The sequence below is a fragment of the Falco naumanni genome, chromosome 3 (genome assembly GCF_017639655.2).
Source record: "Falco naumanni isolate bFalNau1 chromosome 3, bFalNau1.pat, whole genome shotgun sequence".
In the NCBI taxonomy this organism is placed as follows: domain Eukaryota; kingdom Metazoa; phylum Chordata; class Aves; order Falconiformes; family Falconidae; genus Falco; species Falco naumanni.
Genome location: NC_054056.1, coordinates 59,146,653 through 59,166,119, shown reverse-complemented (window position 1 = coordinate 59,166,119; position 19,467 = coordinate 59,146,653). Strand labels below are relative to the sequence as shown.

Sequence of the window (19,467 nt, the reverse complement as noted above, 5' to 3'; positions counted from 1 at the left end):
TCTTTAAAAACACATCTTAAAAATTCAATTCTTTTAACTGTTTGCAAATAAAACGATGCAATTTGGAGTGCAAGCCAACCAAGATTCTTTAACGCTTTTTGAGTGTTTCTAAATACAGGTATGCTGGTAGTCCCATAGGGTTTGTGTGTCGAAAGGAACGGCGGGCAGGTGGCAACACCCTGCTGTTGGAGGTTAACAGGGACTCAGAATAAAATCATGGCTTCAGAGAAGATGTTGCCCTATTACATGCTGTTCCTTCAGTAGTTATACACCTGAGGAAAATCCGTTTGTGTGCTCAGAGAATACAGCATACGTGAAGGCAGCAGGTAAGCTGTTTCTAAGATAATGCCAAGACCCTTAAGAAAACAAAGTAGCACTTGAATGTATTTTAACCTAAAAGCCCTGTCATACAGTTAACTAGCAGTAGCTAGGATGGCTTTCCTGCCCCCTTTCCCTTAAGATATACTTCTTAACCTTTTCGTTTAAATCTTGCAATACTTTTGCGAGAAAGGCAGGCAATGGAAAATACATAATTAAGATTTGTTGGTCTTATTCTCTGTTTTTATTGATTGGAGTGACTGACCTGTATAGCCATACTAGTCATGAGCAGTTCTCCACTGCTGGCATCTCTTTTCAGCTACTAACAAGAAGTAGGAGGCATGAAATCTAATATTTGCAAGCAGTTAAAGGCCGATTTTTTTTTTACAATTTTATCACTCGGAGCTCTTCTAAAATTCTCCACACTCTCTTAAGTTATGATGAACTCCTTGCTCAGAATTGCATCAGCTTTCTCATCTCCTGCGTTTGTCTAGTTTCAGTGTTACACTGTTCCGCTGTAGATTTTTTCCATGAATGCACAGATCCTCAGAACAAGAGTTAAACTACTCTGTCCTCCAGCTAGGAGTTTGCATGTATGACAATGTTACCTGTGGTTGTTGGACTGGTAGTTTTAACCAGCAAGATACCTCAGCTTACTGTTAACAGAGATTGATGGTTGTAAAAATGATTCCATAGCTCGCTCTTCCAATCAGAAAGGAGCAGTACACAGTGGATCACTATACTGCAGAAAAGTCTGCTCTAATTCTTGGCTTATAAGCTACTTAGTGATAGTAAAGATGAAGCCTTGACCATTCCAGACAGACAACAAACTATTTTTTTACCATATTGTGAAAAATAGTAAACCTTATGCCACAAGAAGTGGTTAAGATTCCCTACTGTACTGCTCATTATTTAAAAAATAGAAGTCAGCATCTGAATTGTGGTATCTTCTGATGTTGCAACTACAACTATTAAGCTCTTAACCTGAAACCCTCACCACAGAGGCCAGATTGCTGCTTTCAAGCATTGTCTTTGCCACAAGTGGGAGACATTTTCAAAACGGCACAATTGCAAAGAGTTTCTTGGACTTTAAGAACTGATTAATAGAGCAAGTGGTAAGGTAGAAACATGTTATAAAGACATAAAAATAGACTGAAGCTGTTCATCAAGTACTATAAGCAAGAAAAGAAAAGCTACAGCTTATTTTTTTTAATCAGAAGCTTAACACAGCAGAATGGTAAGTACAAGAAAACTGGGAAGCAGCAATGAGCTTTCAGAAGTGGTGGCAATCCCTTTTGGGCCCCCCTTTGCGTCAATGCTGATGCAGTTTGTGCTGCTAACAGAGAAGGACAGGGAAAGGAGTCTGTGCAAGGTATACTCAGGTACCTGAGTCAAGGGGGAGAGAAGCCAGTACTGTTCCAAACTCAGGAAACGGTAAGATGCTTGAACAGCAGTGAGTTCAAACGCCGTAACAGAGAGGGAGACAACGGTGAAGAAACTACTAGAAGGTGATGGCAAATCATGGATGTGAGATGGTGCAGTTCCGGAGTTGGAAAGTGAGAATTAACCAAAATGTGGTTTTAGGAATTTCCACAGGCATCCAGACTAATAAGCTGGTGAGTCAACATGCCGATGCAGTTAGGGAACACAAAGGCTGTGCGTAACACAAGGCAAGTCTGATACACCTAAAACAAGTTACAAAAACCAGCCGTATTTGAAACTGAGATGAGTGCATAAACTGCTGTGAGGCAAAAGGGAGAAATGAGCGCGTCTGCTTTTCCTGTTACTCCCAGCGCTCATGGTGGGAGGCACAGGCCAACTGCTGTGGGACAGAAGCTTCTTTGCAGACACTAACTGGTCTGTAATTGCCCACCGTACAGCCACCTGAGGCAACGGCGATGCTTTTGCTGGGGCAGCTGTTGTCTGGCACTGTAGGAGCTCTCTCCAAGTACCAGAGTCAGGCACTGGTGTGAGCGATGCGGAAGATGGGCTCCATGCTGGACAGGTGAAAACTTTCTCGGGCTTTGTTTTTTTCCCTTCCCTCTTCCGCACCACCCCTAACTCCCTACCTGTTGGGTATGCATATTTAGCTACCTGTGTTCCAGTATGTTGCTTCTGAACTTTTAATCTCTATTAAAGTAGGCGTCAACTAGAATGGCTGGCTTTAAAGACTTGCTGAGGATGATAATCCCCTTATATACTTTCATACTTGTGACCAGTAAGACATGCAATGGAGTAGAGGAGGAAAAAAGACAGGGTTGAGTGTTATTAAGCACTAAAGGATTCCTTGTAGCTCTTAAGTTACTACAGGGTGTATACATATATATAGCAAGAGGACAAATAGAATCAGTTAGGTTGGAAAAAACCTTTAAGATCAAGTCCAACTGTTAACCCAGGACTGCCAAGTCCATCACTAAACATGTCCCTAAGCCCTGCAGCTATGGGTTTTTTAAACACCTCCAGGGACGGTGATTCCACCACCTCCCTGGGCAGCCTGGTCCAAGGCTTGGCCACCCTTTCAGTTAAGAATGTTTTCCTGTTATCCAACGTCAGCCTCCCTTGATATAAGTTGAAGACATTTCCTCTTGTTCTGTCACATATTATCTGGGAGAAGAGACCTACCCCCACCTGCCTACAAACTTTCAGGTAGTTGTAGAGAGCAGTAAGGTCACCCCCTGAGTCTCTTCCTCTCCAGATGAAATAACCCCAGGCTCCCTCAGCTGCTCCTTGTAAGATCTGTGGTTCAGACCCTTCACCAGCTTCCTTACCCTTCTTTCAAATGAATTATGGAGGCATGGAAGGCCCAGACAAAAGCAATGAAGGTGCAGTCATTTGCCTCACCATGTTTTTCTTAAATGAGCCATAGATGCCAAGTACCTCCTCAAGAGGCACTGATGAGTAGAACCTCAAGGAGAAGGAAAAAGGGGAGCACTCGGTACTGTTGAGTGCTTCCTAAAAGAGCAAACCCTCCAGGCTTTCACTGTTCCCTGTGGAAAAGGTACTGATTTTCACTCTTCCAGACATATCAGTCCTTACTGGGACAAGGAGGCAGCTCCCCAGGCGGCGGCAGCTGTCCTCGCTCTCTGTGGCCCCAAGAGACCGGTGCAAGCCGCTCCCAGCTTCTCCAGCTGCCCCAGGACACGTGAATCCAACTGCTGCACCCACCTTTGCCACCGCCCTTTGCACACCAAAATCCTGAACAACGCGGTGGTTTTGCCCTCTTATGATGGCTAATAAAACCAAAATCAAGTAGCCTCTGCAACAGTTTTCTTGAAGATGGAAAAACCCCAAACCACAGAGGCCAGTAAGTCACAGCTTTTCCATTTGAAATTCTGCAAGTCTATCATTCTTCTAGTCCCATTTCTTTAAGGCTGCAATTAGACACTCACTTGTCCCTTTTCTCTCAGAAAGTAGCCTCTCCCCTCACCGTTTAAAATACATCTTCCCAGTAATAGTCAAGAATCATGGTCCTGCATAGAAATAACAAGTGCACGTCAGAATGCCCTGAGCCAGTAAGCCAAGCCTTCTGCTGTCACAGGGGAGCCCTCAAGAAAACCTGACAAAGCTGTTTTCAGAACCACTGTACCTTTATCTCCTTTGCCTATTCATCTAGGCAGCCTGACATCAAATAGTCCGGCAGCTCAGTAGATACAAGCCCTTTAAAAACCAAAAGCCATCAGCATTGTGATTTTAGAAGAGGCTACTGTGCGACAAGGGCCAAAGTACAAGGCCCCACAAGATAAAGCAAATCAGTTGCGTATTTGGTATTTATCTGTGATAGCAGCTAGTAAAATGATGAAGCACATGCGTGTTCCCAGGAGTCATACACCTTATGCTTGCTTACAATTCACAGAGAACAAAAATAACAAAAACATAAATCACAGCTGAAGGTAGAAGGCATGACTGGCTGAAAGCCATATCCAAAGATGTATCAAGTGGTATAAACATGTATTCAACAACAGGGTTTATTGCAGTGGTTTTGGCAGACCTCAGTCTCTCATTATAAACACTCTTGGTCTCACAGCTGCACCTGAAAATGAAAGCTGAATCAAGTTGTCATGTTTTCTCCTCCAACATAGGCTAGGAACAATATTAATCTGAAGAAGTTGAAATACCTCAACAAACCACTCTGGTGATTTAGACTACTTCAAGACGGTGTCAAGCATATCTTCAGCTCAAGTAATGGCGTTAAGGACTCCCCTGATTCAGCTTCACCTTCAAGTTAAACACAGCTCAACGTAGCTGCTTTCAGTTCAGGCTGCTGCTTATTTTAGCAAAAAAAAGCCCTGTTGGCCTAGTCTCCCCCCTCTTCCACGCTTTACTTTCAGTAACCATTATTTGTACAAAAACCCGTTACAAAAATATGCAAAGTACAAATTACATATAAAACCCCACCACATGCTGGTTTAGACAGTCATACTAAAGATATTTTTTTGGTGAATTACTGTTTATCTGAACCCCTCAGAGACGGCCAGCAAATGCAGAATTTAGATCAGCTCCTGTTACAGCAGGTACAGAGCTGGAAACCCAGACCGAGCCCAGCAGCCCGCTGACAGGCGGTGTGAAGTAACGTATCACACACACACCACAGCGATGGCACAATCCAAACCCCATTTAATTAAAGACACCATTGATTTTGTGCCTGGCCCTCAGCTCCCTTCAGTGATACACGAACCCGGGTAGGCAGAGGTCAGCTTTCCCATCTTTCCACCCTTCACAGCATCACCAACAAAACACTCTCCCTTCACAGAACTACTCCAAACGTTTTGTGGTATTTATAGCATAAGAAGGATTAACAAACCAACTGGTCAGATTAATAAAATAATATTCCTAGTGGTGTATCACAAAAGAAATGTGCAAGAGTTCCCCCTAGCTCAAACTACAATACTTTGCATTAATGAAAATATTTGCATAAAGCACATTCTAACCATTTTGCCATTTTCCAGTTAAGACAGGGTAACAGGAAACCTTAAGGCAAAACATTTCTCTTTCTGCAAAACAAGCTCTTAACAGTTTCTCCCTAACATAATGTGCACACAACAGCATACTGTCCATTTAAAAAAATATTTAATGCTGCCAAGAAGTATAAAAATACAGTAAGAATGGCAGTACAAAACAAAATATTTCCTAATTTATTTCTTTTACATCTTTCTACATTAATACAGGCATTATAAAAACACAAGACAGCAAATTATTTTGTTTTGCAAAGTAGCACGCTGCTGGTGGTCTTCATCCCCTCGGCGCAGTTTACGCTGTAAACAGATAACTGAGGTCTTCTTGGTACTTAACAGACCTCACTGTTTGCTCCCGAAGAGGGGTTCATGTCTTGCTTTGCATGTCAATAATTTGCAGTTTATAGCTGCAGAATATTCACAAGTCTTGAAGGCTTAGGTGTCAGTCAGTCTCGGCCTGCGACATACAACGCAAAAGAAAGTCACCGATTCAGTACACAGTACGGGGGGGAAAAAAAAAAAAAAAGAAAAAAAAATAGTAGTAAGAACACAGTGGGTTTGCAACGGCCTATGAACACCAGACAGCTTCTCATGCATTCCCTGGAGCAACTACTGACTATTGCTTGCCTGTAGCGAGCACTCCTGGAAAGCTGTTGATTTTCAGAATTTCAGAACTTCCATATTACGGTACAAGGCACACGCTTGCTGGAGAGCTTCAAGTATAGGTCTCAGTCCAGCAAAGCACTCACTTAAGCACGAGCACTGCAGAAGTCTTCTGGGGCCTTAGTGGGACTACAGAAGGCTGCACCTCGAAACACTAACATGGCTTCTCACGGCTTTGTAGGCCAATCCTGGCACAGCGCATGGAAATCAAGTTTCCAGGCAAAGGTTTCTTCTAGTGAGGAAGACATCCCAACACTGCACACTTTGTTCTTAGGGAAAGTAAGGCTCTACTCCGAGGAACACAGAAAAAAACCTTGGTCTTTACAGCACCAAATATACAATCTAGTACAAGTAAAATGCTTCTAAGTTCTGCAAGCGCTATGCTGATTCATAAAGCAGCAGCTTTGCTCAGTTGAGCGAGACATTAAGATAATTTCTTCCACGTATTTATCCTTCCAATTTAAATAAAGACTCAGACAGAGATACAATTTTGAACACATTTATTTTTCGTACATAAAAATGAAAGACTGACCTAAAACTTTTGGGGAAAACAAAAAAGCCCAGGAAGACTACTGTGTGTTACGTCAGCTTTGCACGTTTTGTCCTCTGACTTAGGCCACTTGGGCCATGCAGAAGACTTCCTCTTTTGTCATCGTTAATCGTGCAGTCCTCAAGTGTTTCAGGTTTAACTATAATGCCAAGCAGCAAACTAATTGATTTGGTTAACATTCATTGAACTTTAAAGCTAGCCAGGCTTTGTAATTACCTGCACAATCCAATCACACATACATGCATACACATTTACACCTCTTCCCTTTTCAGTGGCATATATAAACTGATGTCAGTAAACCATTTTACTCAAGGTTCAACAGAATAAGCTGTTTCACTTGCAACATCTTACTTCCATAATTATTTTTTTTAAATTGCTATTTCACACTGAATTCAATTATTTTACTTAATACATTTCACGGAAAATACAGATGTACCATCACTCTAAGCGGACTGTCCCTGCACCAAGAACAAAACCAGAAAACCTAAGAGATTCATTCCGAATTTACAACCCCCTTGCCATAAGGGTCCGAATGTTTGCTAATTATTTTTTTTTAATAAAAATATGCATCACTTGTAGAGAAGTGTTCATCTGAGAGTCAAACATCATTTTATCAAATGCAAAGCAGCCCGCTATGTGTCAAGTATTCTGCCTGACATACTTCCAGAACAGAGGGGAAAACCCAACGCAGTAACGTCGCACCACGTGCAACAGCATTTTAGAAGTAGCACAGGACCAGCCAGCAGCCTGCCAGAAACTGGGGTGGGGGAAGGCAGGAAAGGGGCCAGAAGGCACGCCCTTCATTTTTACTCTGAAGCATTTCCTGCAATAGAGGAACTGGGATCAGTTCTTCATTTTGGTCTGTATCTGTTCCTATTTAACATCAAAGTTGTGCAAAACTGCTGCAAGTTTAAATCCCACAGAACAACGGAGTATGACAAGGGCTCAGTTCGCAGTAAAAAGAACAAGCCTCCCCCAGATTTTGGCTTTTCAAGGACTGCTGATGGACCAGAGACAAGAGTTTTATCCAAATTATCTTCTGGAATGTACTAAAAGGTCTAATGTTTTATTTCCCTTCCAGCTCTCATACGGTCATGAAGTATTCACCATACAAAATAGTTTTGTCCAAGACTCTTATCGGTTCACGGTCCTTAACTTTTAACAGTTAAGATTCTCAAGATACCTACAATCATGGAACCAAATACATGTTTATAAGATCAATTGTTGAATGTGCAAGTCCTGCTTTATTGCATAAAGACAGTAACAGTGTGAGGTGATATAAGATGGCCCCCTCCGGCCCTGCCCCACCCAGAAAGGAGTAAGGCCTGCTCAGGATCAACAAAACAAAAAAAAAAGCCAGAATTTAGAAGATGGAATCAGGAAAAAAAATTCAAGCAACGACTTGACAAGCCACAGTGAGAGCTCAGTGTCTGCAGGATACTGGTGGCCCAGGAAACCCCCTCTCATGCCAGCAGAAAGGCAACAAATGACTGTGATGTCACTAAAAGTTTTGCCTGTGCATTTTCCCTTGCTGCTTTTAAGTATTTAGAATAAAATCTGGAATATTTTTGTTACAAAAGCATTTATTACATTCCATGTGTTTTCCATAACCAAAATATCTTTTATAAGGCACATACATTTACACCTACTATCAGTTATAGCTGCTCTGGAAAACCTGTCTTCTCAATTTAAAGAAAAAAAAAAATCTTTTGCCAAGTCTCTTGTTGACCAAAATAGTCACTGTGGTTGTAAAAATTCTGAAATGCCTTAAAATATGTTAAGTGGCTGTCTATACTGTCAGAGCAGTCAGTAAGTCATTCTGCTACTGGAGCTGCACAGTTGCTCAGTAATGCCACAGAACAAACTGTCTTGCTTTACTGACGCACAATTTCCCAAATTCGGAACCGTATGAAAGTACACTTGTTCTCCTTATCTGGACCCTTAAACAGTTGTTTCCTATATAAACAGTGTAGTCCAAAACAGTATTAGCTATTGCAAAATGAGAGTTTCAAAGAGTAAACTCAGCTTAGCTTTGCGTAGTAAACATCACACTATTTGGGCCCCATGCCTGGTACGTTACTACTAAGCTTGAACTTACTGGAAACTTTTCAAGTCAATTCCTTTGGATAAGAAGCAAAGTAATTATCTAGCTCTTTCAGCATTTTTCAGCAGTAAATCCAAGAAGCTCTTTACAGAAGGAGAAAGAAAAAAAGAAAAAAAAAAAAAGAGGGGGGAAGAAGAAACCCCTCAAAATACCCAAGAGAAAATAACCAAGCTAGGAAAACGGAGGCAGAAAACACAACTTCTCTAAAGTTGCCCCACAAGGCCAACGCGCTTGAATAAATAAAATCCAGGTTTCAAAGTGCAGTACAATGCTACAAATTATTAGGTCTCACCTTGAATGACAGCAAGCTACACACAGCCATATACAACCTTGCGTTCAAAGAGAATTTAAAGGCCAGAAAGTGATTTGTGTTGAATTACTATTCAGAAGGTGTTACGGCCCAACGAACGGAAAGGGAGCGCTCAACAATTTTAAAGTGACTGTAGCACAGATACTCCCAAAATTTTAAGTCGTCAAGTGCTTTACTGTCATGCCTCTAATCAGTGCTGGGGAACCTGAAAAGCAGTTCTAGACTTTGTGAAGTTACAGAAGGGGCTGATACAGCTGAACATACTGGGTACGGGAGAACACTACCAACATCTGTTTTCCATCAAAACCGCCCTTGGAAGTCCAACTATAGTTTCCTTTGATGTGCTCTCTACACCTACTACTGATGAATTAATTTTACTCTTTCTAGCAATTAAAATCTATAGACACACAAAACATTATGTTTTACATTTAATGGAATGTCAGAACTTTAACAATGCTGGCCTCCAAACAGTAGCTGAAGTCTGAATACATTAACCAACTTAACAGTATGCTTTTCACCGGGGGCTAAATTCTCAAAAGCCTTAAAAAAAATATCAAATTTCTAAGCCTCACTTAAATAATGAAAACTACAAAAAAATAAATAAGGAATGCAAATTAACAGAGTAGAAATTGTTAAGTGCTTCATCAGACCCCTAGCTGCTCATATCATAAATTGGAGAGTCAAAATATGGGGAATGGTTGCACTATTATTTTCATGCACAAATTATAATTACATTTTGTTTCAAAATCAAATTCTTTTTGGTCAGAAATTTGTACAAACTGAGCTTTTAAAAGTACAGTGAACTACAAAAAGATTAAATATGCCATTATAAAATATATTTATCCTAGGTCATAAGAATATAAAATGTTTATGTTCATGTCACTAGTACATTACACATTACACACAGTTAAGGATAACTTCTTTGCATTAATAATGTAAATAATACAACACTGTTTATTGCTTATGTCAGGCATGAAAATTTAAATCCAGACAGCCTTCAGTAGCTAAACCTCTGTGGTTCCAGGGTTTGCTTAAGATCTGGTAGAACACCATTTTAAAAAGTGTATAAACAATTGCAGCAAGTTTGTACCTGCTCATATAAACAAAAAACATCAATTTTGTTGGGGGCAGCAGTTCATTTTTGTAAGTACCTGCAGTGGAAAGTCCTGAGACGTTGACGTGTGATCAAGTTTACATCACTTCCCTATTTTACGTCATGGTCTGTACCCATTCCAGGTGTAAGGAATTTACTGCTTAAAGTCATACCCCTAGTCATTTAACCCAGCAAAACTAGCTGCTGGAGCAGCCAGGCTTACTGTTTACTTACAAGGAATGTTCTTGAAAATACATTTTCCAGCAAGAATAAGCACCAACTAATATCAGCGTACCAAACCCAATCTTAGTGAGAATAGGTTTCCAATATAACCACCTTTTTCTTTTTCTTTCAGTCTCATTTAGCTTCTGCTTCATCTGCTGCAGCTTCTGCGCTGTGTTAGCTTTCCTATCCTCTCGCAGTCGTTTTCGGACGGTACTTAAAGAAAAAAGAAAGTAAACCTTAAATTGTAGAAGAGGAAAAAAGGCTATTAAAACATTAAAAACAAACCTCTTCCCAACACACTCCCTCGGTAGTTAATCCAACAGTAGCTTACAGCAGTAGCATATAAAACCTAAACCAAGCAATCTTTATCCTGTTTTAACAACCTTGATGTGGACAGTTTCAGGTCAGTGAAGCCCCATGAAGCAAATGACTTACGTAAGGATCTAAGTGGTGCTTGACCTATGTGTTCAAGAAGAAACAGAATTAGCTTAATTATCTGGGCTTAGTCTTTCAACCTGTCAGTGCCTCATTTGGTGGCTGAGATTTTTTTGCATGGAGGCTGCTTCTACGTGCAACGTCACGTACTTTGTGCAAATGTTCATACTACTAAAGCGTGTGCCTCCATTGCAGAGTTCACACTAGCCTCACTAATGTATGGATCCTAACCTACTCATGTCTGCATGCAGGTTTAACAGTACTCAGGCTGTAAGCCAAATCTTGATGAAGGACACAGGCTAAAAAATCAGTGGTGCGTTGTTATGCTATCACAGCTGCCTTGTAATTCACGTAACTGACACAAAAACTGCCCATCAGGGCATTCAGTAAGCCATCTGTTATTTCAGAATTCCGGTCTATCTGCATCAAACTGCTGCTTCTCATCTGCAGCCCTTTGGGTCAGGCACTGCCGCCTCCTGTGCGCTGCACGGCTCGGCACAACCCAGCCCGGCTCCTGGGTCTCTGGCCAAGGGTCCGTGTTTGGCCACCTCCACGTGGGCAGGCCCAAGTGACACAGCGCCTCAAGCAATTCCAATGGCCATTCCCAACACAGCAGCTCACAGCTGAGGCATTAGGAACTCAAGAGGCAGAGAAACTTGACAGAGAAAGGCAAATTCACGTGACACAGCTAAACCACAGAAATATATTCAGAGTAGCAGATTTAACAGAAGTAGAGGGTAACATACGGATTCAACGACAAAATTTCAATCACCATACAGAAAGTGGTGACAAGAATGTTGTGTTTCTGAGGTATCATATTTTTCTGAAGAGAAGTTAGCAATGTATTTAAAAATCAGTATCAAATTATCTTAGGCACTTTTAGGATCTAATTCACACTGCACAGTAGAGTTCACAGACTGTAGGAAAATGCTTTCAAGTGTGAGATTTGGCTGCTTCAGAGACATTTGTTTTTCTTTTCTTGACACTTTAAACAATCAAACAACTATCACAAGGAATTACTGCAGTTGTATTTTTTAAATAATTAAGACAGTCAAATACCACCTGCCCTTTCCCTCTACTGAAGGAAGATCTTGAAGTTTTCTTTTCCTAAGAAAAGCATACAGTAATTCAGCCTTTCAAGAGAGTACCTGCCTCCTGAATGGTTTCTTCATCTTGCCTACCTTTCAATGTTTCCATCTGCGATATCCTGAACTTTAGTGGACAGGTCAGTATTTATTTTCTCCATTTGATCTTTGTTCTCCAGGCTTATGCTGTTCCCATTGTACTTCTCTGTGGTTATTTTGGTTGGGTGTGGAGGAGACTGCTCAGAACTCGGCGCTTGGTCCTCCTTAGAGAGCTCCTTCCACCGTTTCTGTGAACAAGGAGAACGTATTTCAAATATTCCCCTAACACTGAAGGCCCTGGGCCCAAGGTGTCTTCTAACAGAGGAGTCACAAAAGTAGATTAAAGGAACTACCAGATCAAGAACAAAAAAACCCCAAACCCAACAAAAACTAGATGAAGAAGTAAGGTTAGGTGAAGATGCACCTTCTCCAACAATGATCCCTTTCTGTACTTCCATACACGATGCTACCATGAAGGTCTGAGGCCACCAACTTTGGTGTTTGTACTGTCCACAGTAGCTCCACAATGAGGAAGCAACCTGTTTTGCTTAGTCTTTCACTTTCTATCTCCCTCCTCTACTCTCTACATGCCCACGCTGTGCTGTTACCTTTCATGGCTCCAAAACACAGCAGGACCTTGTGTGCAAGAACTGCCTTTAAAAAAAGAGAACTGGAAAAATTTTCAATGCCAATGAAAAAAAAATCTAGGGTTATTTACGCTGAAGCTGTGGCCTGCTCCTTCACCTAGTGCTGAAATCCTTCAGACTGTTCACCATTAGGACAGTTACCCATCAGCCCAGAGACCTACTGCATCATAAAACCGATATTCACCTTGCTTTAAGAAGTAATCTGAAATGAGATGGAAGTAAAAAAACATAAAAGAAGATCAGAAGTAAAACTGGTTTGCTAGATCTCCATCCTAATGATGAACAGTCTGCAGGATTTCTTGCAACAAGATTTCATGCAAAAAAAACCCTACAAAGGTAACAGGAAGCAGAAGAATCACTCCTAAAGCACAATCAGTTCTTTTCTCACACAAATCAGCCAGTCTATAAAGATATAGAATACCCTGGGGGAAAAACATCAGTTACTTTTAAACATCTACGATAAGAAAGATGAACTGAAAATTGACTTCACAAAATGAGTGTTAGATTCTCATCTGTGGAATGAATTCAAAGACTACTGGTCTAAACTAAATATCAGACTCAGAGAGTGATGTCAAAAAACCCCAATTACTTATAAATGAACTGCTGGCAGAATGAGCTTTAACAATGAACCCACTCCACTGCAGAGGAGCTTCCAGTATTGATCCGAAATTCACAAAGGGAGTCTTCACATACAAGATACTTCACTATCAGGTATTTTCATTGTTTTGTCTTAAAAAAAAAAAACCCAAAAGAGAAAGAGCCACTAAAAAATGGAAAACCACTTTGCAGCTCCCTCTCACTGTCATGGAAAAAGGGCTCTGGAAGACATGGTTGCATCCATAAGAGACTTGCTGGCTAAGGTAAGTACTAAATACATCTGGCATGAAAACCACTCAGGAAGAACTGAAATCTGAGACAATTTTACTACTCTTGTCAAAGAGAAGGAATTTCCCACCAAGAATTCGAAACATGTCATAACAATAGTTCAAATGACTGGTAATTTTAAGCTTAAACAATCCATGGCAAGAGTACATGAATGGCAGGACTGATAAAATAATGTACAACTTGGAGCAGGACAGGCAAGGAGGATATCTCAGGACCTGAAGTACTAACTGTGTCTTGTGAAACTGTATCTGGAAGAAACAAAGAAGTGAAGTTTGATTTGAGAAATGCAACAGTCCTTAAAATTATAACGAAAATGCCTGTGTAGGCGAGCTAAGACATAGAGCCTGTATCACCTTTTGGAATGAACGGAGATAGAAATGCGTGTTAAGATGTTCAGTTGACAGAATCAGGTGAATGTCAGCCACAGTTTTTGGATTCCCAAGTTTTGGTACAAGACTAATATTCTTGCTCTCTACCTGCAAAACACATCTATGGATCTAAGGAATTCAGCTTTCTTTGTCCTTTCAAAGCCACAGATTTGTTTACTGGAGACCACTCATTTCAACAGATTATTCTGAGAATGATGGCAAGTTATTCTACTATGCTGTTGAAGCAAAATTACCTTTATTATGAAGTAATTTTACAGCAGTGAAAACTTCAATCTTGTGCCACCTCACCCACTTAAAATAGTGCAGCGCTACAGTACAACAAGGAAGCAAGCAATCGTTTCAGCTACAGCACCACACAGCGCCACGCCAACCACACGCCTCTGTAGGGTTCAGGGCAGCCTAGGCAACTGTATGACCCTTCTTTCAGCCACAGCTAGAAATCCCGTCACTGCTAAAAAAAGGGCTAGCTGACTTTGAAGAGAGAAATACTCCTGTTGAAGTATTGCCAGTTGATTTTCTGCATATGACACTGCGGCCCAAGGAAAAAAGCACTAGGACAGCTGCCTGCACTACAGAAAACACTGGTTTAAGAAAGATCATCTGAACAATCATAACAAAAAAAAAAAAAAAGAACAAATGAAAAGTGAGTCTTCTTAAGCATCCGCTTAGTATGAAGAAATAACACACTTGAACTTGGCAAGCAGTACTCTGAGCTGACAATACTCCCTTGTATCCAGAAACAAGAAATTCTGTGATGGGTGAGTGTGAGAACCAGAGCTGCTCAGAGCCTGGAGCATGACTTTTTAAAAAAGAAAGCAGAAAAATTATTAGAGAATACCTTCATACCACCAGAAACAGCTTCCAGAAAATAAAGAGGCTAAATTGCCGTTAGTGTTAGGACAAATCATACAGTCTTCTAGGCATACAGCACAGGTGTCGGAGTAGCAGCACACTACCTAGGTGTTCATTAGTAGTTGTGCAAAATTATTTTTTTACATAGCTAGTCAAGAAACATTTGTGAAAGACAAGAACTGAACAACTACCAGAACTTCCAAAGAAAGGAAATGTGTTTTAGCTTATCTGCTTCATTCATGATTTTAAGAAAACAACAAAATAAAAAAGCCCTAGCATACGAAATAAGAATTAAGTGTGTTTCACAGCCTCTCCTCCCAGTCCTCCCCTTGCACCTAGCCCCAGCCATTTAAAATAGCTGCAGCTACTCTTACATCTGCAAGCCACACTGATCAAAAAGTGAGATTTGGTAATTTGTTTGCCCCAAAAACGCCTTATATTTGGCTAGATTCTACTAACTGTAACACAAATTTTAAAGGGTATGAAGAAAAAAAAAGGCAACTTTACTAATAAATGTGATCTGTAGCATGAGGCAACTTCATTGTCAGGAAAATATATAGCAAAGATCAAGAAATCCTAAAAAGATCATTGCTACCTTTTCAAACTGATGCTGGGCATTACTTTTGCTTTTCAGTACTGAAAACAGTGATTTAACCCCTTGTTTTAAACATTTGTACAGACAAGTTATTTTTATGTTTTATCTAAAAGAGGACAAATACATAGGATTAGAAGTTCAGCTGATAGAAGGTGCTGATCAGATACCCTCTAATACCTTCTAGGCATCGACTGAAAAAGGCAAATTATTTAAACCCCACAAAGTTACATGTTTTAGAGTAGCTTGGAGCCCCTTTTTAACTACTCTTATCAGTCTACTGTTTATGTTTAAATACACAGAGCTAAACATTTACCTGTATAGTTGAATCTCCCATTATAAATTTTGCTCCTTCTATTACAGCCATATATGAAAATCTTAGTTGATCAGGGGTCTGAATAAGTCCCATTCGATATTTTCTCATATCCAGCAATACCTTCTTAATATCTACAGAAAATGGGTCTTTTTTTTCCATCTGTAAAGAAAGTTACATCAAAAGTGTCATTGCTATTGATAGAGATAACATATAAAAAATAATTACAAGTAAAAATAAAGTCATAAATTTTTATCTAAAAATTAATTTCTTCATATTACATTTCTATTAGTTATATACAAAATTAACTTCTCAAATTATTTCTAAATTGTTTTTACAAGAAATAGCAAATAAGCTAAGGAAAGCTTATTATGAACAAACCAATGATCATGTATTAACCAAACAGAACAGTACCCTAACATCAAGTTTTAAAATCGAGTTTAGATCTGCTTGATTTTATTCAGGCATGTATTTGTACTTTGAAATAGGACTGTAAGAATCAGAACCATAAATCAGTATTTCCTGCTGCTCCTGAACAGAACAGCAATTTGGAATGACTGAACATGGCAGAAATCCCCTTATTTAAAGCAGAATCTGTAAGCCAAGCAATGAACACACATCCCCACACTGCAGTCACAAGGCATTTTTAACCACAGATCTACACATGCAATGTTCACTTTAATTTGTCTAATGCTAAAGTACACTTTCATCAAAACATACACCCACATTTTTCAAAATGCAGAAGAACTGAAGAAAAAATTAAAAATAAGTTGAGAGGACCTAACTAAACAAGATGACAACTGTCTTACAATTTAAATGAAATGTTTCAACTAACCCTGCACTGTACTTCTCACTATTACCAAGCACAGCCAAAGAGAAAAAGCCCATGTCTGAACTTCAAAATCCAACAAGACTTTAAATTTTAACACTACAGTTCACCCAAGTCACTAGCAACTATAGATGATGCAGTTCCCCGAGTAAGCAAAAAATCTGCTCGTTCATGTGGTACTGCAACTGGCTACCAAGTCCCACCTCCCAGAGAGCTGCACATCTAGGGAAATTGTGCATCTCATTCTCCATTATGCACTGCAGGAGATCCAGGGACATGCCCGAGTTCTCATCCTAGTTCACATACTAATCTTCTGCAACCTTAGAAAAAGAAGCCTGTCAGACCTGCAAGATACTCCATTTTTAGAGAAAACTACTTACGTATTCAGTTGTCTTAATATATATACCCAAGCCTAACTTTAAGCTCATACTCAAAATATAAAAATCTCAACATTTTCTAAGCACATCTCATATAAAAGGAAAAGAATGCTTACTATTTACTTTCCAGAAAGCTTTGAAAATGTGTAATGCACTTCAAGATGAATTTGTAAACGTATTTCAAGAGCTGTGTTTTTAAACCATAATAATATGTGAAGGGGGGGGTGAAGAAAAAAAAAAAAAAAAAAGAAAGAGTATAACGTCTTAATTAAAAGTTTTCACTGGCATGTCATTAACTTAAATGCTTTTAAAGCCTTCTGACCCAAAAGCCCATATTGGGAAGGGACACAGGGTGTGAGGAGGAGGAGGAGAAGGAAAGGGGTGACGGAGAAAATGACCACTTACCAGAACAAGACAAGTGTCTACTAATGAAAACGTGCCAGAACGTCCTATCCCCGCACTGCAGTGAACTACTGCAGGTCCATGTTCAGGACTTAGTGAACCGGACTCTCTGACTTTAAACAGGAAGTTCAGGAATGAAGCTGGGGATTCAGGAACTCCAAAGTCTGGCCATGTAGTATAATGAAAATGAGAGATCATCCTGGACTCACCACTCTGGAAGTAAAAACAAATAAACAATACAACTATCAAGTTCTCTACTTTTGTTTAGTTAGCACACATTTCCCCAATCTAAATCAACAGCTTTTTTCTATTTTAAATTTCCCATTTAGACAAACAAACCAATAACTTGCTTCATGTTGAATGACAACCAGCAGTGCAGCCTGAAGTAGTTTTTCATCCAAGTTGGTAGTTTTCCCCTTTGCAATTATTACCATACAACTTTTTTTTTTTTCTTCTTCTCAAACTTCCACTGTTATATTTTGTTTGCTTTACTACTTCCTCACAACTATTACTCTTTTTCTACCATTAATGCAGCTTAAAGGCTGACAGCAATTACTAGACTGCTAGCATTAATACAACTGAAAAAAAAATAACCTCAGCCTTTTAAACACTCTCCACTTGCTCAGAGCAAGTTTAATACCATGTGGTATTAGCATCTCCTTTATACCAGCCACACTACTGAGAGGAACAGCAAGCTTTACAGAAAAGGCCATACAGCAGAATGTCTAGCAAAACTTCTGCTGGACATGCTCGTTCTTTGTAACTAAGAAAGAATGATTCCAAAACAATGTAGTTGTTTTAGAACCATGCAGCGCCTTTCCTAGTGCAACCAACCAACTGCAAGTATTGAAACGACAGCAGGAGAGTATGCATATATCTAAAAAGCTTTGATGAAAATTTGGATCATATTTTATGGACTCACTTCAGACCTGCTGTTACATGCTACTCCTTGCCACAGTGATTTTAAGACAACTTAATTGCTGACTTAGCTTGGGAATTTTAGAAAGGTTCAGTTATTTTTATCCTTCCTCCATTTCATCTCATTTTCCACAGAGTGAAATCTACATAACCCTCCAAGTCAGAACACAAGAAGATTTAAAATATTGATGTATTCCACAGAAGCTATTTTTCTTTTTCAGCAAAACACAGCTATGAAATTCAAATAAATTATATTGTTCTTCATCTGCTCAGTCTGTTTCAACTTCTTATGAGAGACATCTTAACAAAACTCCTCTGTGAAACTAAAATAATCCAATTCATGGTTACCACAGGAACAAAAATACTCTCCCATTTTGCCTTCAACGCCTGATACTACAAGACTGCCAATACTTTCACAGAAAACTGTGAATATTACATGACTCAAGTCACTCTCAAATGCATTGTTATCTCCCAGGAATATTTTATCTTTTAGCTAAGAGCTCAACAAGGACAACAGAGGGTGATCCAACATACTGGGAAAATGAGTACACAGTAAGATTTCAAAGGAGGGGCGGGAGGGGAGGCCTAAATTGTATAAAGAACAGGAATTTGCCTTTCTTATTTGTCTGAAGCAAAGCATTAAAAAACACTTTGTACTTTCAACTGAGATCTTACTGGTCTACCGTACCTAGTTTTTCAACTAGTGAGTTAACTCACTAATCAACTAAAATGACCTGTTTGTTTAAAAATCATGAAGGAGATATGTTTTTAATAAGAAATACAGAAATTATAGAATTTTAAAGAAGATAACACTCTTAAGCAATTTCCTCTATTTCTAAGAAAAATAACTTACCAATTTACAAAGAAAATTAGGAGGAAAACTGAAGACATGAGCTAAAGACACATACTAGGTAAAGCAAAGATTATCGTTGTTTCTTGTGAATCTAGATGATCCTTTGAAGTGGTAACTGATAACTGTCCCCTCAAGATTCTTAAATAGCTTTCCAGATGAAAGTCTCACTTATACCTTAAGGCGGCAAAAATGGCCTTATCTATAGGAAAAAAAAAAGTGATCTGTGTCTATTGGTTTTTGGTTGTTTTTTCTTTTTTCCAAAGCCCATGCTGTTAACAAGCACTAGCATCCTCCTCCTAAAAAAACATGGTAGTGCTTCAAGCACATGGCCAAGTGTCACCTTGTTTATACACTAATCTGAAAACAGGTATTTCTAAAGGAGAGATTAAAAGTGCTGCTGTACATCTCATCCAGCTCTAAGCCACAGATTTACTTTTCTCTTCCTCCCCATACTGTACAAAAGCTTTATCCATCCCACAATTTTCCACCACTTCAGCTCATTTTAAAAATACCTAGTCTCTTCGTCTTTCTCCACAGAGTCCCGTTTCAGTGCACCGGAACTGGCTGGTCTTCTTTGAACTTGCAGCTTCTAATCATACAGCCAAATCCCATTTGAGTATTTCAAGCCTCCCACAT

The 19,467-nt window shown here is 39.6% G+C and overlaps 1 protein-coding gene across 2 annotated transcripts in view; it reads right to left on the bottom strand.

The window, feature by feature from the left end:
• Positions 1-5,421: 5,421 nt before the first annotated feature.
• Positions 5,422-19,467, bottom strand: part of PTPN2 (protein tyrosine phosphatase non-receptor type 2) — a 32,743-nt gene continuing 18,697 nt past the window's right edge. The window contains exons 6-10 of one of the 2 annotated variants that reach the window (XM_040587512.1): positions 17,064-17,273; positions 15,456-15,614; positions 11,832-12,022; positions 10,327-10,428; positions 5,422-5,727 (exon numbers count right to left, since the gene is read on the bottom strand). In XM_040587512.1, the coding sequence (XP_040443446.1) occupies positions 5,706-5,727; positions 10,327-10,428; positions 11,832-12,022; positions 15,456-15,614; positions 17,064-17,273 (684 nt within the window). In that variant the 3' untranslated portion in view covers positions 5,422-5,705. Of the gene's footprint in view, positions 5,728-9,312; positions 10,429-11,831; positions 12,023-15,455; positions 15,615-17,063; positions 17,274-19,467 lie in introns of those variants that run through there. The other variant, XM_040587511.1, reaches the window with a different exon arrangement.